Source organism: Falco cherrug, chromosome 3 (assembly GCF_023634085.1).
Source record: "Falco cherrug isolate bFalChe1 chromosome 3, bFalChe1.pri, whole genome shotgun sequence".
NCBI classification, from domain to species: Eukaryota; Metazoa; Chordata; class Aves; order Falconiformes; family Falconidae; genus Falco; species Falco cherrug.
Window position 1 is genome coordinate 18,952,730 of NC_073699.1, and position 26,470 is coordinate 18,979,199.

The 26,470-nt window shown below is 42.9% G+C and overlaps 1 protein-coding gene across 2 annotated transcripts; it reads left to right on the forward strand.

Moving 5' to 3' along the window:
* The first annotated feature begins 865 nt into the window (after positions 1-865).
* ANXA13 (annexin A13) lies at positions 866-26,417 on the forward strand. Of its 2 annotated transcripts, XM_014279363.3 has the most exons (12): positions 866-935; positions 2,651-2,725; positions 14,687-14,765; positions 17,036-17,130; positions 18,774-18,944; positions 19,616-19,649; positions 19,738-19,817; positions 21,538-21,606; positions 21,815-21,916; positions 23,899-23,974; positions 24,795-24,907; positions 26,080-26,417. In XM_014279363.3, exons 1-12 carry the CDS (start codon positions 921-923, stop codon positions 26,197-26,199), a joined length of 1,029 nt encoding a protein of 342 aa, XP_014134838.1. In that variant the 5' UTR covers positions 866-920; the 3' UTR covers positions 26,200-26,417. The 2 variants fall into 2 exon arrangements, with proteins under 2 accessions (XP_014134838.1, XP_005438487.1); XM_005438430.3 differs by lacking the exon at positions 2,651-2,725 and having other exon boundaries at positions 869-935.
* Positions 26,418-26,470: the final 53 nt, after the last annotated feature.

Genomic DNA, 26,470 nt, shown 5'->3' on the forward strand with positions numbered 1-26,470 from the left:
CCAGTGTGGGATCCTCCGTAGGCTGCAGTGTGGATATCTGCTCCACTGTGGACCTCCATGGGCTGCAGGGAGACAACCTGCTTCCCCATGGTCTTCTCCACAGGCTGCAGGAGAATCTCTGCTGGAGCACCTGGAGCACCTCCTCCCCCTCCTTTCTCACTGATCTAGGCATCTGCAGGGCTGGTTCTCTCACATCTTTCTCATTCCTCTCCCACAGCTGCTGTGCAGTATTTTTTACTCTTTTTTAAATATGTGATCACAGAGGCAACACCAGCATCTCTGATGAGGCTCAGCTTTGTCCAGTGGTGGGTCCATTTTAGAGTCAGCTGGTGCTGGCTCTGTGCAGCAAGGGGGCAACTCCTGGTCTCTTCTCACAGAGGCCACCCCTGCAAACCCCTCCCACCACCACCACCACCAAAACCTTGCCATTTAAACCCAATAAAAGCATTGAGATTCTGTTAGAAATATTTTGTAGGAGCTGAGGGTCCTCAGTGATGTATTGAATACCACTAAATCCCATAAGATCCAATATAAACTCTTCAGAGGAGCATCCTTCCTTCTAATCCTGTTTGGAAAGCTCACGTTGGGCACCACCATATGTTTTGAATCATTGTAATAGCAATTAGATAAATAAGTATGTACAATCTTGAGGCTTATATTGCGAAATCCTGATTTTCCTTGGAGAAACCAGCCAGCTCCATGACCCAACAGGATGTGATATTAGATAATAAAGCCAGCATGTAACTAGGAATACACCCCACCTCAAAATGGCTAGTATTTAAATAATGTTAGAAGTTATTGATTAACCCGGGGTTGGGTAGGGTTTAGCTGCTCTAATAAAAGTTGACTACTCAGTCTGTATGCTTGCTTTATTGAAGTGCAGAAGAGTTGCATCTTCTACACACTCAGGCTAAGCAAAAATGGGCAGTTCACATGTAAGTAGTTATTTAATTTGGATTGTCAAAAATGCAACAATTTTCTGGTTTTATTTTTGACAATTTTCACTTTAAATGACATTAATACAGCTGCAAATGAAGATTTAACCTCAAAATCTACTTTAAGCGTGGGTGGAAAACTTGCATGTAGCTGGTAACATCGCTTAATTGCAGTCCATGAATAATGAAACTATTACTGTAGCACACTGGTTCTGAGTGTTTTAATGCTCATTGCGGCTTAGTTAAAAAGAGCAGCGCTTTAATTCTGAGAAAAAGAAATTATGTATAGGATGTTGGGAGAAAACTAATTGTAAGTAGTTTAGCAAATTTGTACTGGAACATTCTGAACACTAAAATAATTCCCTAAAGATGTATGAAAAAATTCCTGTCCCAAAGGTCAACACTTTCAAAAACTGGCTGTTTATCACTGAATGGTAGTGTAATAGTAGAATCTCAAAATGTGGTGCTCACAGAAGGGCCTGAGGAAAAAAAAAGGTGTCAGGTTTTACACATCAAATTACCATATGAGTTTTGACTGAGACAATTTTGGCTAACATTTAGGTGTTTAATAATAAATATCTAAATCTGCATAAAGATACTTAACCTCAAAGCAACCTGATTGTCGAAATTTTGTGTGTGGTAGCTGCGAGTGATTGGTCCTTCTGAAAGCTGAGTAGCTTGTGCTGAAGAAGTTGGGGGGTTTTAGCCTCAATTTTAAAATTCATGGATAAAAGGCAGTATTTATTCAGCAGTGCATGAGTGAATGGTGAAACCCTGCAGTTTCACAGTATATATCAATAGAAGACAGCTTGTTTACTGATACAGGCTAATGTTGCATTAGTTCCTCTAAGATTTATATTATTTTATTATGTGACTATTTTTTTAATTCAAATTCAGCAAGGTTTTGAGAGATGCCAAGCATCTGCTGCTTTCGAACCAGCTCGTCAGGACATTTTTCTTTGGCAGATTGAGCAAGAGAGCCTGTGCCATTCACACAAAGCTCCAGCTACTAAGTCAAGGAGCATTTTGTCTCCCTGTGGAAGGGTGGATGGTCCCATCTCCACACCATCCTTTTCTGGACTGGCTGCTTGCATAAGGAGAGAGGAGCAAGCAGTTCAGCAACCTGTCTTTGCCTAGGGAACAAGACTAAGAAGGCTCCTGCCACAGCCCCACGTGTCCACATAAGCACACATTGCAGGGTTGTCAGCAGGCACCTCCTGAGGGTCCTGACCCTGGAGAGCCTTTCACTGGGCAGTTCACTGAATGCAGTGTAGAGCAGGCATACGCAATTTAGGTTTAAGCTAGCCAGCTGACTTCTGTCTGTGGCAAGAGAGATCACAGCACTGCATCTCGGGCAGGTTTAGCAGTTGTATGAGCTCCACACTGGTCCATACTACACCCTGGATGTAGGTGCAGCACACCAGAGCTGGGCTGTAAGCTTCAGTGGAAAAAGGTGTGAGCCCACACTGGAAGAGAATTCCATGATTCAGCCCATGACTTATCTGGGAATTGCATCATTCTGTTTGTCCCTAGAAATTACAAGTTATCTTGGAGAAATGCCTACATCTGTATCAGAGAACCGCTTCTGGAATAGCCTTGAAAATACTAAATTCTTAACCAGGCTTTTCAGCTGCAATTTGTTCTTTTTCCTGATCTCCTGTTTTGCAACCGTAGGTTCATGAGTGTCTTACATCTTGTGTTTTTTAAACCTCCAGAGCAAGTCTTACAGACTCACAGAGGATATACGGAAACCAGCCATAGGGACTACCAGTTTGTCAGCAGATGAGCCAGTAAGCACTTTATTTATGAAGGATGAAAGGGGCACCGTGGTCTTGCAGCACCTGTTGCTGTGGTTTATGGTGGCTTTGGGAGGCACTGCAGTGCACAAAGGCAACTCCACCTTTGAGGTCCATCTCAGCACTAGAAAGCTGGGTAAAACTGGGTTGTTTCGTTCTGTTGAATGCTGCATCTTTCCAAAATTTTATCTGCTTTGAAATTTCAGAAGTGAAAAATTTTTGAATAGCCCAAATTCTGCTAGGAGAAATATAGAATGAATCATCTGTGTCAAATGAGATATTTTATTTGGTTAAATGGATTTAGGTTTTAATTATATTTTTTTTAAATGTCATTATTAAATGAGGTTTTCACTGAAAGCTAAGCATTGTTCAAAGAAAAGGTTCCATTACATGGATGTTAAAATGGAACTTTTCAGCTATATCAAAATGTCTCATTTTAGAATGGAGCTTTTATCAAAATTAGTATGTTGCTGAGCATGCTAATTTGATCAAAAGTACCAAATTTTACTGAAAAAATACGCTTTCAGCAAAAAATTTCTAACTAGCCCTAAAGTGTACCTTTGTCTTAGAAACCAAACTCCCAGTCAAGGTCTGTACCCCATGCAACGTTACAGCTCCAAATCTGCATATTTCCACATGCTTTTTTCTCTCTGAACTCGATCCAGTCCCTTTTTCTACAATCAAACAAAGTTTTTGACTGCACTTCCTTAGAGATTTAAAGTCGCTAGTTACTTTCTCTGTTTGCGGTCTTGCATCAAGCTTACCTGTACTGCTGCTGTCTTCAAAATCACCAGAAGTGGAATAAATCCACCTGAAAATCTGGGTAGCTGCTCTGCTGTAAGCAAGGTGCTTTGGGGGCAGTTTGGGAAAAGCAGCAATGGTTCTGATGGTATGCTGGTTTGAAAAGTTTGATGGATTTTGACTTTTGTGAAATTGTGTAATTGGTTTTTTACCTTCTGTCTCTCAAGAATCCAAGACGACTCTTTGTGCATTATTCCAGTGTTCTCTGTGATGTTTGTGACTTGAATTAATCTAGTGGGTGGGCAAGTTCTGTGTTTGTAATTTAAACCACTTTTTGAGGTTCTCTGGGATGTCCTTGAGTTTCATCTTCTGATTGTAAAGCAGCCCAAACCTTCTGCCAGGGAAGACTCTGTAATGTGAGAAGGGGGGTGGCAGGTTGTTGTGAGCCAGATGGTTGGGGAACCTGAAGGTAAAAAAGTAAGTATAACACGGAGAACATACCTGCCTGAGGAGTCCTCTTGGGCATAAGCTCACAAACATCACGAGGACCTCTGTGTTGCCTATGGACATTACTATCCTTGTAGAAATGTTCCCTTAGTACAAGTACTACTTACCACAGCATGATTTTATTATCTCATGACAAAGCTCAACAATAGCTATTTGTTGCTTCCCCTGACAGACCAATATTCAGGGACAGTCGAATCTTGTTCAGTCCCTGGCCATAAGCCCACAGTCAGCAGGAGACAGAGATACTTTCTTGTTCAGCCACCCAACACAGGGGAAGAACTGTGGCAAATTCTTTTCATTTCCATGATCCCCTTTTATCCAGGATATTTGCTGTTCCTTTTAGGTCTGTCCTGTGAGTGCAGCCGTGGTAGATGTTAACAAGCATCTACCCATGAAAAATGTATGATGCATTTGTGGCAAAAAAAAAAATAATCCATCTGAAGCATCAAAGGGTCATTACATTTATGTTTTACATAATGTAAATAGGTCAAACAACTATGTTTTGCAAAAACATAAAAAAATTCCAAAATACTTGGACTCTAAAGCTCTTCTTTGTATACAACAGTTTTAGCATATTCTATCAAGTTCTGTTGTTACTATCTAGAAAAATTACTCTGCCTCTGTTGTTAACTGTGACTACTAACAGAAGCAATAGATTGATTACTGCTGCTGTAGGTGACTCAGCTGACCAGGGATATCCCGAGACTTCCTCCACCCTGTGAGGTGGAAAAGAGTCCGACACAGAAGTCTCCAAGTTCGGTAGACACAGTTGGCTGTCAGACACTAAACAAGTAATGTCTGTATAGTAACAGCCCTTCTATGTGTCTATGTATGTATGGTTGGTGTTCAGATAATGCATCTTGCAGAGGAATGTTTTAAAATGAACCAAGGGGAGAAGTGTGTAATCTTGGGGCTTCCCTGATGGGGTGCAACATCCTTCAGGTTCTTCTCCTTTTAAATAATTGAGCTTTAAAATACATGAGAGTCATCATCATGTTTCCAAAGATTGTGTTCATGTATTTCAGCCCTGCATAGGTGTACTTAAGTCATGTTAACTTTCATGCTGGCATACGCAAGAATTTATTTCAGTTCCATCCATGTTAACTTACCAGTACTCATCACAAGCCTTAATTGACGTAATGAGTGTAAAATTTTTAGTAAGACAGAAGAACATTTTAGCTGTCTCTGTATCAGCGTGCAAGACAGAGATTTGGTATCTCAGCTGAAAAAAGAGGCAGAATATGGCAGTTTCCAATCATTTTAGCTATCATTACCCCTAATGGCCCAGCATACAAAGTGTTTGCCAACCAGGCATTATGGTCAATAAAACTAAAGTAGTCAAGTCCACCCCCAGCATAACAGAGAATTATTCCAGACTTGAAATTTCAGGTTTGCCCTAGGGGAAGAAAGCCATTAAGTATTAAAAGGAAGTGATGTGAGGCATGACTCATGACTAAACAGAGGCGTGGTGTCTCTGGAGAATCCTAGCATCCTTTGCTGCCTTGGCTTCAGCTGCAACACCAGGGGAGTCAGGTTCCTGTCAGCCCTGTGTCACCTCTGCCAGCCCCGTGCAGGTGCTGGGTGCTCTGGCACATCTCCAGGTTGTCTGTGTTTAAGCATCTGGATTGAACCCTCTAGAAATAAAAGCTGCAGGTTTGCAGCTTTGGCATTTCCACTGGTAGCCAGCTCTTGATCTTCAAAGCAATCTGCGTTAAGGAGTTCCACCAGCCACAGGAAGGTTTGGACACATTAAAGCCAGACAGTTTAAAATTCAGCCATGAGAGAACCCCCCCAAAACTTATTTTTTCTCTTAATCATGAACTTCTCTGTCATCGTAATGAGTGTGAATAAACTGAGTGGATAAAAAATTAGCCATAAGGTAGTATGAGATGATACATTAACAGCCACTTAGAAACAGGAGGGGCATAGTAAGAGAGAGAGATGGTTTTAATTTTCCAGTTTAAATAACTGTCAGAGCAATTACCTGCACTGTTGCCGCATGTTTGTAATAGGAAAAAGTAAATACAACTAATTCTATTAGGATCTTGTTATCACTGTAGTTTTAGTCTCAGTCGTAGAAAAAGTTATTTGCATCTCTCAGTTTGGAAAGAGTCACCGAGTCATTGCAAAGGCCATTGAGTAATGAAATCTAATCTACATGATTTACATATATTGTAATATCCAGTAGTTATATATATAATACATATATATAAATGAAGTCATCTAGAAATTGCTTTGTTCCTGATAGCAACAAACTGTCAGCAATAAGCTGGCCTCACAGCGCATGTTGCTGTTGTGCAGCTGTTAGACCTAAAACAGCCGTAAGGATTTGGGAGAGTGACAGCCTGCCTGGCAGATGGCGGACGGCATTCGGAGATGCTGATACCATTCTCAGAGCAGTCAACAAGAAGGCAGCTGGCAATATTCCAATTACGTGTTGTGGTTTACTGAGAAAATTGCTCAAACAAAAATGACAGGTACATTTTACAAAACAGCAGAGGAAGAAACCTTGCAGTCAAAAGGACACATAGCCCTTAAGGTACCACTTTGCCGGTTGGCATATGTCAAAAAAAGGTGTTTAGCAACCCCACCTTTTTATTACCATAGCACAAACTCTGGTGCTTGGTGACACTGCCCCACTTCCAACATGCTGCTGCTGTTCGCTTCTGGGGTTTTTTTTAGATGCTAGCACCCATCTACTCTGTCCCATATGCTAAAAGGCTTTACGTTTCACATAAATTCCTACCTGAATAATTGAGACCAATTATTTGAATTTCACTGAAGAAGAGCTTGCAGAAGAACATCTTGCTTTGATGCAAGGATGATAGGCAATGGTGAACCCATCATGCACCAGTGACCAGGTATCCTCACCCCTGAACAGCCTTTCCCAATTAGACGAGACCTGACCTTGCCTACCAGTAATTGCTCTTTGCTTCTTTTGCTTCTCCATTATATTAGAGCTCTCTAATATTTGGAAGTCTTTCTCATGGAAGTACCTATACACTGAAATGAAATGGGCTTTATCTGCTTTTCTGCCCTTTCCGATTGATGGTCTGGAGCTTTCTGAACAAATCACACTTTTATTCCCCAGGAACACTGACAGCCCTGTGGCAGGCTGGCTGACACAGCCAAGAGCAGGTCTGTGCCAGTGTCCCAGGGCTTTCCCTCCACAGAGAGCAGCCACAGGTTGCTGGGCCCCATTGCCAGCCTCATCCATCCCATGGCAAAGCCAAAGGCTCCCAGTGGAGGGGTGATCCTCTGCCTGCTGACACCGAGAGCTCTCCTGCCCACAGTTTAGATGTGTGATACATGTCTCCAGGCTCTTTGCCATGGGTGAGGGAGGGATGCTGCTTGACAAGCAGATTGGGTGCTACCTCTGAAATGGCTTCTGTTGGTGTTCATTCCAGCCTCAGCTGCATTTTTCACTGGTAGAAGCAGGAAGATACATTTTCTATTAGGAATGCATGGGTTTCAAATAGGGTGACATTATTATAGAAATATAATATACCTTATATAGCAGGAGGAGGCTGTGACTGTTCTTGTTATGCTCATACCTTCTGCAATGATCCACAAATTGACCCAGGTCAAAAGGGCCTAAGGAGGCATTACAACAGGGCGAAAAAAAAATCTTTATAACTGGCAACGTTTGTTTTAGTAAATCAGTAAATCAGACTATTGGTGAAGTAGGGATGTGTCATCATGTTTTCAATCCACGCTTTGGAAGTAGATCAGAATCGAAATATATCAGCCTACTCCCATATTTGTTCTTGTGTTTTATTCTTAACACATGGAAATGCTTGAAAATGAGTAATGAGATTTGGGCTGTCATTAAGACTGTCCCTTTGGGTGGGAGTTCAGCGTTTGTTCTGCTAACAGGATGTCATGCACACAAAGTGTTACGTACTAGAAGACACAAACCACAGGATCTAAGATAACATGCCCTTTCTTTTTATCCTATCCAGTACTGTTAGTCTAGTTAACCTTAGATTCCAGTTGCATTTATAGCTTATTGAAGGCTTCTGCCAGGATAAATAATTAATCTGGAGTGTATGTGTGTTGATAAAAAATTAATCACATAGGTGCTGATTTGCCAAAAGCTGTCTTCCATGATCCTAGTATAATAGATACAATTTAACTAATGAGATAAACACCCCAGTCCTTTCATTTATTATGCTAACAAGGTGACTAGATGGTTTGGGACATTTCTTGGCAGACAGAGAAATTGCATTTTCCCCACCACACAAAAGAGAAATACAGAAAACAATAGAACTGGAAGGCACTTTGAGATGTCAGCTCACTTATCCTTTGCCTACAGCAAGATCAGCTCTGCCCAAACCAGTCCTGACAGCTCTGGCAGTGCTGAGCTAGAGAACTGGTTCATTAGTTGGAGATGAGGGTCCCCAAAGGTCTTTGAACTGGTGACCCAGTGACTGCGCACAGTGAGAACTGCAAAATCTCAACAGGTTCCACAGCTTCCTATCTGTGATGGGTTTTCAATTGTTTTGGCTTGTCTGTCTGTTTTTCTGGCATTCCTGTGCTCACCTTTGGGATATTATGGATTGTCTGGGGCTTGGCTTCCTAAAGAAACTGGATGCATGACACTGCTGTATGTATTTCTCTGTTACCCTAGCTAAAAATATTTGAAGCCACTGGACAATTTTCAGATTTTACCAGCAGGGTGTTAGTCTCAGAGTTCTTAGTGCCTGTTACATTTCTTGAAAATCTTGAGAAGAGAGAGACTGTATTAGAAGTCTGCTGAACAAAAGACAGAGGCATGAGCTCAACCCTTGTAAGACACCAGAGAATCCCCACAGCGATGGGCCATTATGCCTCTGCCCATCACAGGAATTGCTTCAGCTGCAGTAGGTGGTAGAGGCACCAAAATCAGCCAGACAGGAGACATAAATCTGTGGGAAACTGACGCTCACCTGCTTGGTAGAAAGGAAAGCTCAGAGTGTTACGCATGGAACTGGTTTATGTCATTCTTTTTAAAACCTTGGGTTTCTCAATGCATTTTTGTGAACATGATTACGTATACGTGAAGAATAAGGAAACTGGTGAAATAGGTGTGGCATGATTCTGTTGCCTACCTCCAGTAACCACTGGTATGCTCTCAGGTATGTGAGACATCCACACTGGGCTGACGGAGGCAGGTCCCACAGGACACTGCTCATTTTTGACAGGCAGCAGCCAGCTTACCCTGGGGCATCTCTAACAGCAACAGATACCTACATTTAGACAACTGAATACAGCCCTAATTTTTATTCCAGACCACACTGATTTGCAGGAGTCAGTGCCAGAAAGAGCACGAGTCAGTCTGCCCTTTCTATGTGCAGCCATTTTGAGATTTAATTTTTATTTTTGTTAAGCCAAAGAAAAATGAAAACAGCAACCAAAGAGAAGCTTGAAATTAGGCATGCACTGAATAAAGCACATTAAGTGGATCTGGCAAAAATGAAGACTGGGGCAGGCACTCAACATCCCTGGATCAATCCAGCCCTTTCTAGAGCTCTGCCCATAGCTATTAGACCTGCTCTTGTCAGCGGCCACGCTTCTGCTGGCGCTTGCTAGAAGGGTCTGTGTCTGCATCTCTCAATGTACATTATCAGCATCGATCTGCGTGAGAGCTGCAGTGGGTGAGCACTGTCAGCAGCATCCCGAGCAGCTACCCTTTCTGTTGTTTTGACAGTACTCCTCCAGAAACCTCTGTTCCTGAGCACGGTTGCGCCATCTGCTTGAAATGATGGAAATGGAAAAATAGCCGTGATTGCTCAGCTGTATTTTCCACTATTTTCAAGTAGGGCACGCTCTCTCTTTTTTGTAATACAGGAAGCTACCTGGCATGCTCATGGTAGTGTTTCTTCTCTTCTTGTCTACTGACATATAAGCACTTTGTATCTACTGCAAGCTTGATTGTATTTGGCTCAAGGAAGATACTAGACTTAGTCTTCAGAAATGTCTGCGATGTATTGCAACACCCCACCAATTCTAACTACTGATGCCTTGAATCCACCAGAGCTCTTATTCCCCCTGCCACCCCCACCCCACCCCCACCCCCCGTCGCCACTATGCCTTTCTTGGTTTTGCTAACCCTTTTGTTAAAATGTTTATTTGTGCACCGTAAGGGCTCCATGTGCTGAACTAGCAAAGAACAGTCTCCAAATGCTGCTATAAGCATTGCAAACCATCTTCAACCATAAATTTATCTTACATCTCCTTAAAGTCAAATTTAATTTACAGCAGGAAAAACTGCTTTCTGTGCTTCACAACAATGTAGAAGTGTTAGGTTTAGATCAGTTATAATCTATACAGTGTAACAAAAATAAATCTGTGGCAATTCTAGCCAAAGCTGCAAGAGGAAATGATTGTTGTTTAAAATATGCTTAAGTGAGGCAAAAACTCTTCAAGCTAAGGAACACTGTAGGCAGAAAAAACAAGTAGACATAGGCCATGAATTCAGCCAGGCTGGAAGTTAAAAAGAAGATTTCTTACCACCAGAACTCTGATGACACTAATTAATATAGAGCTATTGGAGAGAAATGTGGAAGAATATGAAGTAACTGAGTAGATGGAGCTGGACTAATTTATGAAAGCAAGTTCCCTTACATCCTATGTCCAGCTGCAACATTTGTATGCAATCTGTCCACCTGATGTTCCAGACTGCACATCATGCTGTCACCTAAACTGCTGTAACACTTGTAAGTCATTAGTTACTCAAATTAAACTTAGAACCTAACTCTAAAACAAGAACTATATTAAAGTGATTCTGCCCATATTTTTAAAATAAAAATGCCTAAAACTTACAAATGGTATTAAACACCCATTTCTTTCACCATTTATCCCTTGCAGGAAAATCCACCTCTCCAAACCTGCAGCTTTCCCCCTCCTGCGCAGAAAGGCTGCATCAGTGGGCAAGGTCAAGGCTGGGACCTAGCCAGTGGTGGATTTTAACCAGAGCTTTCCAAATAACTCAGGAGTTGGCCTTGACAGTCATTTACCCAGAGTATCAGGTTTCCCATCTATAAAGCTGATGCTGGGATTACACATAGTACTATAAGAATGATATCCCCGGGGTGCATCTTTTAATGTTTTACAGTGATTTATTTGTAGATGGAGGCTTTAGCAGAGCTGACTCAACAGTGCTGCTTTAAAACAAACATGTCCTGAACATCATTAAGAAACAGGCCTTCCTTCTCTCCCGCATGATTTTCCCCTTGAAAAGAAATACGTATCTTTATGAATCCTCATAAATCCACAATGTTGTTTCAGTCGCTGGTGCTACTGTTTTCCTGCCTGTTGCAACTGTGCTACACCCAAACACAACAGCTACGACAAGTTGCACCTAGGAGTTAGGGACTCACTAAAACCTGAGTGTAACTGACCATCCATCAAGGCATAAGGGAGCAAACCACTCTCCCAAAGTCCTGTAATGACATTACGGGGACCCGGTGCATCTGTGGTAGGGTTGAGGCGGTGGGAGCTGCAGAGGCGGCAGCATTAACATGACGAGAGCGATACCCACAGCCCAGCACTGCTGGTGGGTAAGGCAAACCAGCTTCTTGCTTTTGGGTGTTTGTGTAGGTGTTTCTGTCCAGGCTGAATGATTGAAAAGTGGGGGCAAATGCCAGACAAAGCCTTTTTCCTCTCACTCCTCACCAGTACATCTTCTGTCCCAGGTCATGAGGAAATGAATGTGGAGTAACAGTTCTCAACTCATTGTTGGAGCCAATTTGGGGGCTATAGTAAGTTACAAGTTAGAATAGCACTTGGATACTACAAAGTAGTCAAATCTATGCATTTGATATGTTAGCATTTCTATCTGGATTTTGTGCTCCAGAATTGTCCCTTTTTTTGGCTGATTTTTCAGCTGTTTCCCTGGTCCTCACCCTCACAAAGAAATGTTTTGCAAACAACCCTAGAACAACTTCCGTACCAGCTGCCTAACAAAGACAGCAGGATCAACCATACTAGTGGCATGAACATCATCTGAAAAGCATACTAACACTATAGAGCCAAAATGACATCTTAATGTCACCATCATGTACTCCATTCAGATATTGTACCCCGTTCCAACTAAGAGCATTCCACATGCATCAGGGGAAAGGCAGGGATACTGTCTCTCCATCTTATGCTGTCTTTTGGGATTGCTCCAGGGTGCATGATACAGATGCAAGAAGTAATTAGGAGTGCATTATGCAACGTAGTCCTAACTGACAGCACTACCAATCCTACGTTAAAGTATGGACTGAAGTGTCTGAAAACATTTTGCATGTTAAATTTGGTATTATTGAGAGGGGAAAACTATACTGGCACCACAAGCTGCTGTCTGCAGGACACGCTCAGCTGAGCAGGCAGCAAAGCATACTCCTGAATGCTACACCATGATGTTCATTGAATCCGCCACGCACTGAGCAGCACCTAGACCATGCTCCTTGTGGCAACACTGTGCCCGTATGACTCTCCAGCAGAGGCCCTTTGTGCATGCAGCATTTGCATCCTGGGTCTGTATATCCAGAATAAACCTCCATGGTATTGTGGGATCCCATTATTCCGTTCCCCCACGCTCATCACTGAGTCTGGTTAGCTGTCGTTTGCTTTGGTGTTACAGAGAACAGAGGTGAATTTTATTCTCACAGGAATGAAAATGAGGATGTAGCAGTCAGAAAGGAAGAAAGAAATTAAAGCTGCTTAATTTTCAAGCATGTTGTGCAAAAAAGCTTTCTTTTGTACATGATTCCATCAAAGGAGAAGCACATACACCCTATCATAATAGAAAAAAGTGAATGCAATTCATTTTGGATAAAGACAGTGATCAGTGCCTCGGTTTCCTAACTTTGTACTTTCACCTTTCCTTTTTGACAAAAATTCTGGGACATCTGAAGATAATTAAGTAAAATCTCCCACTAGAAAGTATTAGTTACTTATATGCATCTATTTCCACCTTGTTTGAAAGGTTTAGAGAAGTGTGTGTGTGTCAGAGCATACAGTAGGTTACGCATTTACAAGCAACATTTGTGATATTGATATGGCAATGAAAGTTTACCTTGTGCTGTAGAGACCAAGAGGAATTATTGTGTTATTGTACCTTACTAATTGCTATTGTTGTCAAAATAACTTCCAGTTTCAGTGAGCTGGCTGCACTACATGCAGCTACCATTAGCAATAAGTTGTACCCTAGCTGCTAACTGCATGAGAAAAGCCAGGTACCTGAATGGTCTTCAGTCTGTCACAAAGGTGCATCGGTAAAGCAGTGTAGGGACTGGATTTGGGTTTTGTCCTTGAGAAAAGACCCTTTGGCTTTTGACAGAGGACTCCTTTGTCCAGAGATGTAGCTCTTCCACCAGTGAATCACAGCATGAAACTTCTGAAGAATACCAACAAACTTCCAGGTTGTAGCTATACTTGTAAATAAAAAGGTTGTTCTCCGGCCAGATGGATGCATGGCAGAGCATGGCCCACAGCCGTATGGCTAAATTATTTTTATCCCACAAGCAGAACAATCCTGTGCCTCCTGTCTTTCAGGAATCATCTCTGCCCTGTGCTATCCCCAAAGACAAGGCCTTTTAGCCTCTTCTGCTCTTCAGTAGGCTGGTGGCATTTTCAAAAGGGCTTAATAGTAGACTGCCATACTCTGGGGTGTCACAACACTTAATTTAGTGGAAAGCAGAGTGCCATGCCCTGGAGTTAACAGTGTAACAATTAAGTTAACACCTTAATTAACAGTGGTGGTGCCAGTGCTTGGCAGCCCTGCAAAGCAACTAGCCTGATCGACATGTTGCTATTTGAATGGAAATGCCAAAGTACCTGCGGTGCCCACTTAGACCCCCCAAGTCCATGCTGTGGATACAGCTCTACTTGATTTAGGAACCTAAGACCTATTTTCAGGTATTCTTTTAGAGCTTAGGCTTTTAAAAGATCTGATTCATGATTCTGATTACAGGTGTTGCAAATGTTGCTGACCTCCTGGTCTCAGGTACTTCTATCCTTGTCCGAGAAACAGCAGAATAGAGGATGTACCAGCATTTCAGACCTTGTGATTCACAGCTTGCCAAATTAGTAGCCACTGTTTACATTGATATGTCAGGCTGTAAACTTTTGTTGTGGCTGTGGACTTTGAGTTATTATCCCCCATGGATTTAGCTCAAGGCAACCACATGTAGTATTTTGCCAAAATATAAAATGCACCAGCTTTATCACATTACGTATGTCCAATTATCTTGTTTGCAGGAATGCATCGCCGCAAGAAAGGTTTGCAGGACCAGTTTTTATTCAGCTGATTGGGATTGTAAAAGCTCCTATCTAACAAACGTACTGCAGAGACAGAGCCTGGTTCTGTATGCATCTGATTAAGGCATTTATATTGGCCTGTTATTAAAGCAGTACAAACAAATAATATTACATCTCCATGAAGGTGCCTAGTATGGAGTTACTACCTTTAAATTATTTGAATAAGCCTGAACTGGCAGAACAATGTTATATACGATTGGCACTGTGTGTCATGTGGTGACAGCTATTTGCAGATCCATTCTAGGCACCCTAGTGATAGATACAGTATTTCAGCAAAGCCCAGTGTGAACTTCTCTTAAACCAGTGAATGGTTTAGATGGTGAGAACAAAGATCAAGCAAGAACCTGACCCAGACTGCTGTCGTTCAGTGAGACTAATGCAAAATTGCTTCCCATCTATCTTGTTTTCCTGTTTTCCTAGTCAACCAATAAACACCATCATCATGGTTTTGATGCAGACCAAGATGCCAAGAAACTACATAGTGCCTGCAAAGGAGCAGGTAAGAAACCTCCTGGGTTTTATACAAAGGACATTTCAATATTAGAAAGACGTATACATAAACTTAGGGCAAAACAGCTGTTCCAACAAGTTTCAGGTAATCTTTATGCTTTCTGTCACTGACTCAAAGAATATGCACACCCACAAAGTTTTATACGAATAAGATAAATGTGAAGGGAAGCCAGCTTGTTTCTCAAAAACTGGTAAGGTCAAGTTTGTTAATTGCTTGGCTCCAGGGGATTGGGATAAACATGATATTTGCTCCCTGCGATAGGAACATCAAGCTACCAAGACTGATATGACAGTCATGGGGTCCAGCTATTCCAGTCAGACTAAGGTCATGGTTATATGTCCTTTCTCAGGCCTTCAAGGACCAGTAAAAAACATCACCACCTCCAAATGTTCATCAAAGCCCACTGCAGCTCCATCAGCTGAAAGGAATATACAGTGCTTTCAATCTGCATCAGTGATTCTTAACCAAAAATACTGCCTCCCACCATCTTCTAAGGTAGTTTGAAGTAAGCTGGCTGACTGTGCACTGGCAGGAACCAGGAATGCACAGTGTTCATGGGATCCTCAGGTCCATGGAAGTGACAATGTCCAGCAGAGGGAGAGCAGCCAGGCAGCACACAAGAGCAATAAGTCATTAATTCACTCCAGGTATTTGCACAGTAAACAAGTATTTAAACATTTCTTCCTGGTGTAGCACTGACATTCAGAATCAGCTACTTATGTGCTGAATTTTAGGAACTGTTCCTATCCTATCAACTCAGCCCCCTCAAGAGAGCTCCCCAGAGGACTCTCCTACTGACAGTTTAACCCCTCATTGCCAGATAGGAGAAAAGGTATCTTTTCCTTCTGAAATTGGACCGTGCCTTCTGCCTCTATTCTAAGCAGGAAAAACTGGACCAGATGCCTTAAACTTGCCCTGTATGTACTTGGTGGTGATAGGCAGGCATGAAAATGCATCAGCTGCTGCTGAATGCCAATATCATTTGTATTTTTATCCTTTGTACTGGTAGCTCCTTGGAAGGCCTTGTTGGTCCCTGCTCCCAAGAACCTGTGATGAGGCACAGCACAAAGCCCAGTATGTGGATGCAACAGATGGAAGAGCACAAGGAGAGCATGGGGCAGCGTCCACCAGCATGACATGCATGCATCAGCAGACCTGGCATGGATGCCTTTGCTCTGCCATCTAAACCCTTTATGCACCACAGGCATTTTGGCAATGCCCATCACATGCAGGGTCATAGGTCTCTCCTGATACACATTCCCCATTTCAATACTTGTCTTGAAAAAATAATGCCTGAGGCAGGCTGCTGGCCCTTGGATGGAAGGGTACTAGGGCACGTGTGTGAATGCAATAGCTACTCTAAAGTGTCTTTTGGGCATCCAAGTAACATCACTGTGGTCCTGTTCCACAAACATAACAAATGCCTTCCAGCAGCTTTGTTTAGTGCAAACATCTGTTTATAAGGCTGACAGCAAGAAAAGTACAAGAACAAAGCCATCGCCTTTAGAAAGCTGCTTCCATCCGTTGCGTAAGTTACAGCTCCAAGCTGCCCAAGGGCTTTCCTATGGAGTGTGCTCCGTGTGCAGTTCTCCTGCGGGTTCCCGGGAGATGCAGCTGCTGTGGTGCCTGTCACTGGGGCACCCCATGCTCCCCCTTCACTCTCACTTACTTTTGCCAAGCACAATGGCATCAGCAGAGACTCAGACCATAAAGGCCAGTTCCTGCTCCTCTTCCTGACTCCGCTTAGCACAAGGCACAACCCATTTTGTACAGGCTGTACATTCAGGCAGTGGGATAATGAAGCTGTTTTAAACACATCCTCACCTGCCCCAGCCTCTCACCCCACGCTATTTGTCCTGTTGTGCCGGCACAAGTGTTTGTGCACTTAGTGCACAAGCTGGTGGGTGATCCCTCAGGACTACTCTAACAAGCGTTGCTACCAAAAACGTGTATGTCAGGCTGCCGGTGCTGGCATAACCCTGATTTTGGGAGTAGTGCCTGACCTTCTCAAACAGAAGACTGAGTTGCCCTGGTAAAATCTGAGTGGCACGGGATGGTGAACTTTTATATTATGGTCTGATCATTGTAGCTGATTACAATTAAATATATCCGCAAAAGAACCTTAGGTGCTACAAATCATAAAGTTGGCATCAGTGGGGATATACGTATAGCAATTTTTTTCTCTTTAGAGATCACATTTTCTATCCTTTGCATTAGATCCACGATTAAGTAATTACTATGTGCAACTTCTTTTACAGGAACCAATGAAAAGAAAATTATTGAAGTCTTGTCGAGTCGAACATCAGAGCAGAGACAACAAATAAAACAGAAGTACAAAACTCTGTATAATAAGGTATTTCAATATAAATGGCCCCTGTTTCAAACTGCATGCCTGCTAGAAATATAGCCTACAGGCCTCTACTTCTGAAAAGAACAAGGGCACAGTGGATTTCAGGAGGACACCAGTTATTCAGCAATTTATTTTATCTCCTAAAATACAGATTATATTTCTAATCTTAGCCTCAGAGTCTTCTTGAGTTCAGCCTCAACCAGATCAGAGTGTTTTAATCAAAGCTGGGAGAGCTAGAAAATAATTCATAACTGAAATAAAAAAAATATTTCAGCTTGTGTTCATCTTCAGCACATTCAGAAAAAGGAATTGATGTAAAAGGGAAATTTTTAAGTCAGAATCCCTCTTAGACCAGATGCAAATTCAGAGGAACTGTTTGATCTTACATCATGATATTTTTGTTGAGTTTAGTAGATGTAGTATTGATTTCTTCCAGTGATGAAGTAGAATACACCTTGTAAAACTAAGAAGTCTCACTGGGGACTTGATTTCTGGAGGAGGAAGCGTAGACTGCCTTAATGATTTTGCATGTAAGAAAAATAAATCTTCCAATATATTATTTAGGTGCAAAGCGGACTCCTTCAGAGCTTATCATTACATTGGTATTTTCTTAAGGTCTGCTTGCTCATTAGTCGTTAATCAATATTAATAAGACAGGCAGCACTGAACCTGAAATCCTTCTGTAAGTAGAACTTACAGCAAGCATGATAAAGATTTTGGTTACGTAAATACTATTAATTTAGTTCTATAATGAGGATAAAGAAAAATAGTCATTAGAAATGAGCAAGTGCCGCGAGACATCCCGGTTACAATGGCACGTAGCAACCCTTCTCGCTTGCTTGGGAAGCCTGAATCCCTCGGGAAGGAGCCGCAAGCTGTGCCGTTTCGCTCTGTCGCTGCTCCAGGCAGCAGCAAGGCTCGTGGCACACGTGCGGAAACTGCTCCAACACCCATGTCAATCTGGCTCGAATAAACTGAGTGTTCACTCGGGGTTGTGTAAGAGGGTATTAAAGAACAATAGATTTAGAGCTGGGCTTTGTTGTTCTGAACTTGTCAAGTGCTTCCCATGCTACAGGAAATGTTAACTGGAGGTAGGGCTTCAAATGAATTATCAGCAGGCAGCCTTCCAGTGTACATACTCCAGGGTCTTACTACGTTTTGAATTAAGTAGATCAGAAGGTTGATTTTTTTTTTATTATTATTATTTTTGTTGTTGTTGTTGGAAAAAATGCTGACTGCTTGGCACCAAAGCACTTTGTAAAAATTTGTTGGTTTTTCCAGTAAGAAGAGAAGTTTAATAAGTTTAATCCCTTCTGTTGCAGCTCGAAGCAGGAAGTTTCAGTGTAAAGTCTCCTCCTGTTAAGTTTTTAAAAACACTAGTTTGCATTTATTTAAACAAGAGTCAAAACTGGACTGATATGAGCTGGTATTTGAAGATGGGACAATCATTTCATTCAATCCCAAACAAAACTTTTTAGGGAATTTATTTTGCAAAAAAGAAGTCTACGTATTTAAAGTCTTTTTTATGTTTTTGTCCCTTTCTGGTACAGAAGAAGCTTTGAAATTGTGAAATTCCCTGAAACAAATTAAGAAACCCTCTAATCTCAACTCAGCATTTGCACTAACCCTTCCAACTGTCCCCTCAGGATCTGGTAGAGGACCTGAAGGGAGACTTGAGTGGGAATTTCGAAATGGCTGTGCTGGCTCTGCTGGACCTGCCCTGCGAGTATGAGGCCCGGGAGCTTCAGAAGGCGATGAAGGGTGCTGGGACGGATGAGTCGCTGCTGATTGAGGTTCTCTGCACACGAAACAATAAGGTTGGGACGCCATGCATGACCTTCTTTAGGTAGCAGGGCAAAGAGCTAGCCAAGAGCATTTCCGCGTCGTCCCGTGTGTCCCCCCGGGAGGAGGAGGAGGAGGGATCAGACCAGCTCCCACAGCTGAAATGCTTGTTGTCTGTGGTTGCAGCGGTAAGGTTGCCATACCAGGGCTGAAACTCTTGGAGGAGTTAAGAGCAATAGAATGCAAATTTCTTCCTTCGTCCATATCTCCGTGGATGGCCCAGAAGCAGCGCTGATGAAGAGAAATCCCCGGGTGCCTGTTAGAGGCAGCTTTGGCACTGCTCTGACTGTTCAGAGGTGGCTCCCACCAGCTATGGGAACGAGATCCTCTTCAAAAGGCCCTTTAGCTAACACTAAAAAACAAGTGAAACCAGAGAGATGCCTGCATGAGTCAGGCATCCCTTGAAATGCTGTCCTGAACAGGGATGGGTTTGAGTTGTGGGTCTGCACCACACTGGGTCCCAGCACCAGTGGGGAATGGGAATTCAGCTTCTCCCATCCCCACGCCTGCTACACCTCATGCAAACATGGTCATGGCACTGACATACTGGGGGGTTGTTTGCTTGTTTATTTATTAACTAATTGAATTTGTATTTATTATTTCTAAGTGTTTTTTCCTTATTTATTTATTTTATTTATTTGCCTAGGAAATTGTAAACATAAAGGAGGCATATAAACGGCGTAAGTAGTATTGTCCTTCAAATGCCTTCATTTAAAACCTTTATCACTGGGCGAACCCTCACGGATTTTTTTTCTTTTTTCTCCATAGTCTTTGATAGGGATCTAGAGTCTGATGTTAAAAGTGACACAAGTGGCTCCCTACAGAAGATATTAGTCACTGTGCTCGAGGTAAGGCTGGTGGGGGCTTTCCTTTTATGCAGTTGCCTGACTGAAGTATTTAGTTTTCTCTACCCTGAGTAATCATAATAAATATTGGCTTGTATTTATAATAAAGTAATTACAATATGTGATATAATAATGAGGTAATCATCATAAGCAAAAGGCATTCTTCAGTATAAGAGCCTTCTAATCTATAGCCTTTTAATATATACAATTTTAATTTCTAAAATCAGAAGTAATTTTATAAATTCTGATACTTTGAAGAGAATAGCATTTTTTTATCATTATTTATGCCATGGTAATGGCTAGAATACCCATTCAAGGGCATGGTTACATTATGCTGAATTCTGCCCCAAACCAACAAAATCTAATTTCCATCTCAGCTGAGGATTTTACAGTTCAGATAGATCCAGAACAATAAAGAAAGAGATTGCTGTTCTATTTATTTTCCATTCACCAAAAATGCATATTTTCCATTAGAACACACTTTATTTTGAACCACCTACATGAAATAAAGAAGAAAATTAATATTTTCATAAAGACATTTATGAATATATGTATTCATAAGTAAGAATGATAACTAAGAAGAGTCAGATCACACCTAGAAATGCAGCATGGTAGCCAGTCTGGTCAGACAGCCCTGAGAAATTACAAGATTAAATAAACAGAAGACGCTTTGAAGACCTAACAGTCACATCACTAAATATATCACAGTTAGATTCCCATTCTGGAAAGCATTGTCACAGCTCTTCAACCACTTAGGGTATATTTTCAGGAGTGGCAAATACATATTATTCATAGATTAGTCCTTCATAATTTCTACCAGGCATTACAGTGTTAGTGAATGGTCAGAGTATATAGGTTAGCCAGGAAGATATCTTGCAGTTATCAGGGCATATCCAGCATGATGAAAACCACCAGCACTTCACCGCAAGTACTGGGAGCCATTTTGCAGTAGCTGTATAACAGATAAACCAGTTTGTGGTTTGAGCCCCGGGTGCTGTACGTACCCAGCAGCTCAGCCCTCAAGGGGTGAAAGCCCAAGGCCGTGTTGGGGCCATCTTGCCCCAGCTCTGCCTGCAGATCTCAGCCCCATTCCCACCCCAGCTTCTGGCCACGCACGCAACCACTTGCCACCAGTGGAAAAATAGCAGCAAAAAGTGGCAGAAAGCAGAACCAAAGAAGCAGCCAGGTGGGAAGGGATCTCTGGAGCTACTCTAGTCCAGCCCTCCTCAAAGCAAGCGTAACTCCAAACTCAGATCAGGTTTTCCTCTGATTTTGTTTTCTGCTCTGGACACATGCTGGCTGGGGGAGGGAGCAGGAGCACCTATGGTATGGCAAAGAGTCTGGGGACAAGGGGGACCAACGGGTCACCCTGCTGCAGGGTATGGTCTAATGCTGTGCAGCTGCCCACCCCTGAGAGTCCCTTCCTGCTCCAGAGGCATCAGGGTTACTGTCTCATCAGGGTCCCAGCACATAGCAAATAAACGTGGGAGATAAACCCTACCATCCAGGCTGAAGTCAGCAAAACCAGAGGCTGTAGTAAACGTGTTCAAAGCTGCACCACCAAGTCCCACCGTGCCCCGTTACGAGACATCTGTCAGCAGATGGCAGCAAAACTATAACCAAAATGTTTGTGAGGGCCACAGGCTGACCACCTTCCCTTCCACTATGAAACCTAACCTGCGCTTGGTCTGGTTTTTTCACGGTCATGTCCTTTTTTCTCTAGGCAACCCGAGATGAGACCCAACAGGTCAATGCAGAGCTCGCTGAGCAAGATGCCACAGATCTGTACAAAGTAAGTGCAATTGTGGAGAAATCCTCATTTGCCCCGTGCTGTCTTGGGGGTGGCTAAACACACCATGCACAGGGGCCACGGCAGTGGAAGGTGAGCAAGGGGGGCACAGGCTGGAGCCTGGTGGATCAAGAGCTCTGGCTGACTTTTTGTCTTTAACAGTAAAGACAAATAAACAAGTGATTCAAAAAAATAACGTGTAATATTTAAGGCAGGAGAAGGCCGCTGGGGAACAGAGGAGCTGGCTTTCAACGTGGTCTTAGCAAAGAGAAGCTACAGTCAGCTGAGAGCTACTTTTCAAGCGTACCAAAAGGTGAGTTATTCTCTTCTGCGATGTGGGTCGCATAGGGCCTGGCATGAGTTTGCAGACCCTACAACAACATGTAGACCAGGCCATCCTTTCTTTGCCGTTTTAAAACTTCTTCAGTGCTTTAAGAATCTCGGAAAACATTCTTATTCATCTGGATCCTGATCTTACGGAAATAGGGGATAAAAGCTATATTTGCTGCTGCTGAAGAACCTATTCCCCTTCATAACCTACAAAACATCCAGCCAAATAAATGTCATAATGTCATTTCCCTCCCATAGCTGCACGATGGTGGGTGTCCCCACTCCTGCAGGAGAACCAGCAAAGGGACAGGTTTAAAAACTCCTGCCCTGTAGCAGAGTTTTGCTTTTCTAGTCTTTTCCTCTATTTCTCCAAGGCAGAGCCTGGCAAGGTCTCTCCTCCAGATCCCACTGCTTCACACGCTCATTGTGGCTGGGCAGAGGCACATCTACAGCCTCTTCCTTTTTGCCCACGCTGGGCAGACAGCCTGTGCGGGTACTTTGCTGCACTCTCTGTCTCCCAACATAAGGCAAAGTAGGCAGCGGGATCCTGGCCGTTTGGTACTTCTCCCTGTGTCACCCACCAGGGACATTTTACACATGCCTGGGCCTGGAGGTGACCCCCACTGAGATGCCTCACCTGGAGATGGCCTGAGAAAGTCAAAGCAATGGGAGATTCAAGGTCCTTCTCCTGACAGTGAGGTGGAAGCTCAGCAGTGACATTTATTCTCAGGAGAAGGTCCCCCGTCCAGCCTCTGGCTCACAGTCCTGAAATTCCCTAGAATAACTCTGAGTTCACCAGAAAACTGTAACCCTAGGCACTGAAGATGAAAAAAGCTCCAGTCAAGGCCATATTTCAGCGTCAGCATAATAAGGAGCCCATAGCTGGAAAAATGTTGGCAGCTTCATCCAAGTTTTGGTTTGTTGTTGGCAGGAGAACAAACCCAGTCGCTGACTGAGGCTCTCTCCCTTGGAGTGGCTCAAACCCTGGGGGTTCAGTTAAGTGCTCTGATAGCCAAGCTACCTTGGCTTTTTGATTCCAAAAGCCAAGCAGATCAGGTTGCCCAAACTGGTCCACCACATCCTGCCTGGCTGTACTTAAGCAGAAGTGCGTCAAGATAAGAGCTGTGCAGACTTCAGTCCCCCTCTGCAGTTGGAAAGTTAAATAGAGCCTATTTATCTATTATCTATTATATGTTATCTATTATCTATTATATATTGTATATTACATATTATATATTATATGATATATATTAATAAAGCCTAAATAGAGCTACAAGGTACCCTACAAGGGTAGCTTTGTACACATGGTCTCCCAGCTCTGACCTAAAAGTCCACTTAAGTCTTCCACGCGGGGCCATCCTGACAGACAAAACAGAGCAAAGTAAAAGCCTTTGAGGTTCATGGAGTTCATAAATCAGGATCAACTCTGTTTTGAAGTGTCAGTCTCTTTTTTCCCTTTCCTACAGAATAATACCAAAACTTAGGAACAACTGCAGTGTTGTAAACTTTCCCTGGGAAGCCAAAGACAATAAGTAACAAAACTTCATAGAGCTGGGAAAGCTCCAAAAATTATCATATTTGTGTGAGAGCCATCCAGAGCCTTTGATAGAGGGATTAGGGGAAGCTCAAGCAGTTTCTCCTGACTAGGGGTCACTCAAAAAGAAGCTGCATCTTCTTTGTCCTAGAAGCCCTCAGATAGCAGTGCAATTGCTTGATGTAGGTTATCCATCTCTTAACCACTGCACCTTTACCTGGCTCCATGGACCTTCTTCTCTTCTTAGTGGACCTGTGAGCACTTGCACCAGAAGAGAACTTCATTTGGCCTTGAATTACTCCCTGGGAAAGGCTCTAAAGGATCTGAACTGTTTTTTTGCCATTGGATCCTAAATCTGATGCTGGTTTTATGACAGTGGGATTACATGTACAAACAGCAGCTCTTATAGCTCCTTTTTGTTGTCCTCATAGGTGTGTGGGAAGGATATAGAAGAATCCATTAAAAGTGAAACATCTGGAGATCTGGAGAAGGCTTATCTCACTCTTGGTAAAGAAAAAAAAAAAAAAAAAAGGTGTCAAGAGCTTTCTTTTCTAGTTCTTGCCATCATCTGACATTGGTTTTTGGGTGTCTGTGTATAGCCTGGCAGCAGCCATCAAGATAGCCCTAAAGTGAGCCAGGAAGAGAAGAGACAGTTTTCAGTAGCAATTTGGACTCCTTGGTATTAGAAATAAAATTTGCTAAACACAGCTCCTCTCCATGCAGCTAAATTTTTTGCCCTCTAACACAGATTGCTCACCTTAAAGCTGCCCCTGAAGCCATGGCTGTTGGTAGCTTCCAGTGGATGCCTGGGCATCATCAGAAGTGTGCTATCCAGCCACCACAAAAATGTACAGTGACCTCAACAGCAATTTAGCACTGGGGATGACTGTGACTGGTGTTTAAGCCTGTGCCCTGGCTCTGGTTAACTTGCTGGTATAGCTGTTATCCATCTGGGTCTGGGCTCTCCCAAATCTTGTTCTTGTGAGCTGCGGAGTGAGCATCGGAATAGATGGGGGAAAAGGAACCCCAGAGGGGCAAATGTTCATTCTCCTCAATTTCATTTTCACTGTGGAATGGCAGAGTGCTCATACTGATAATTCACGGTGTGACATGCTTTCCCAGTGGAGAACTGTACATCCCATTCAACCTCCAAGACTTCTCCTTGCATACCCATAGGAGACCAGTCACAGGATGAAAGCCCCACTAGCTCACAAGTAAACCCTAGAGAGTTTCCTTTATTTCTTCCTTGTTTATTTCCTTCTCCTTGAAGGTGTATTGCAAAATGTCAAGATACAAGTATAATGAAATCTCTTCCTGTTCTCTCTAGTCAGCTGTGCCAAAGACTGCCCAGGTTACTTCGCTACACTTCTGCATAACTCAATGAAAGGAGGTGGGACTGACGAAAAGACCTTGATCCGCATCCTTGTGACCAGGGCTGAGGTAGGGAACCCTGTGACCTGTAATACCTCACATCAGCTGTGGGAGAAATATAAATGTAGAGGATATGGAGTGAGTCCTGGTGGATCATGTGCTCAGTCAACCCACTTCAGCTCAACAACATTGGTGGTCACGCTCTTTCAATATTGCATCTATTTAGTTTTCAAAAGAACTAAACCAGAAAGCATGCAGGCAATTTCAAGTGGAGTCAACGATACCTGGTTAAAACTAATCCACAGGGAGGTCTGGCCCCGTTAGGATGTGTAAAAGTAAATCCCTAGTTAAGTAATGATAAAGCAGCAGTTCCCAAATTGAGAATTGTTTATAAACATATGTTGCAAATTCTCTCTGATTCCAGATGGGAAAAACAGATGGGAAGGAGGGAAGACAAATAAAGAGCCAAAGAAGATAATTGCCATTTTAAAAAGCACAAAACTACACGAGGCATTTGAGATCTTAAACACAGTCTTTAAGTCTTCCTTCCTTGTAAGCTGTGTAGGTTGTAACCCCAGGACTGTTTCAGTCTTGACAAAGAGGAGGAGTCGTTCACAGAGAGAAGAGCATATTTCTCTATGGTCCGCAGTGCGAGAAATTAGGCTCCAGGGTAGTCTCTCTCTTAAGCCGTAGTCCAATCATGATAACATTTACAACCCAAAGTGGTAAAGATCAGACCAACGGGTGCCTTTTCACAGGAAAGCTTGAGACAAGGCATTTAATTCTCCCCCTGTAGTAACCAGAAAATTACTTCTGTGGGTGGAACAAAACTCTCTTTTAGCCACACTCCTGGAAGTGCCTTTGTCCTTGCTTGCCACCATGGAGCAGCCTCAGGAGGTCTCAGCAACCCATTTGAGTTTGTCCGGTCCCAAGGCTATGCCTTCACAGCACTGCTGAGCACTGGGCAGAGATGGCGCTGGTCACCCCAGCACAGCTCTCCACACAGGCCCGTACCCCTCTTTGCAGCTAGCATCCCCTCACCACACCATCAGACATGGGCTTACCTCAAATCCAAAAGTTAAGCTGAAAGTCCTCCCAAGATTTTTAGATCTGCTTTCTCCTCTCCTCCTCCCACTGGGTGCGATGGGCTTTAGATCAGATCCCAGGGGTCCCAGTAGAAGCAGGGCATATCACTCAAAGTACATCCCGTGCTTCTAAAGAGGTTCTTGGTGTCTCCTTAGAGTGACCTGCCAGCAATACAAGAGAAGTTCCAACAAATGTACAAGAAGTCGTTAGCTGAAGCTGTCCGATCGGATACCTCTGGGGACTTCAGAAAGTTGCTGCTGGCTCTTTTGCACTAAAAAGCCATCAAGAATGAAGAGGCATGCTGAGCAGCCACCTCTTGATTAGTTTCCAAAATAGCATCCAAAAAATGTGGCATTAGCACAAAGAAAAAAAATCCAATTTATTTTCTTTCCAGCTGGGAAATGTGTTGCCAAGTAATGCTGGACATGAGGTTTATGTTATGGCTATCTCGCCAAATGTCCTTAAGCAATAAAGACATGTTAAAAAATCTAAATCTAAATTGACCTCTTTGTGTTTGGGTATGTGGAAGAATCTTCTGTTATTATT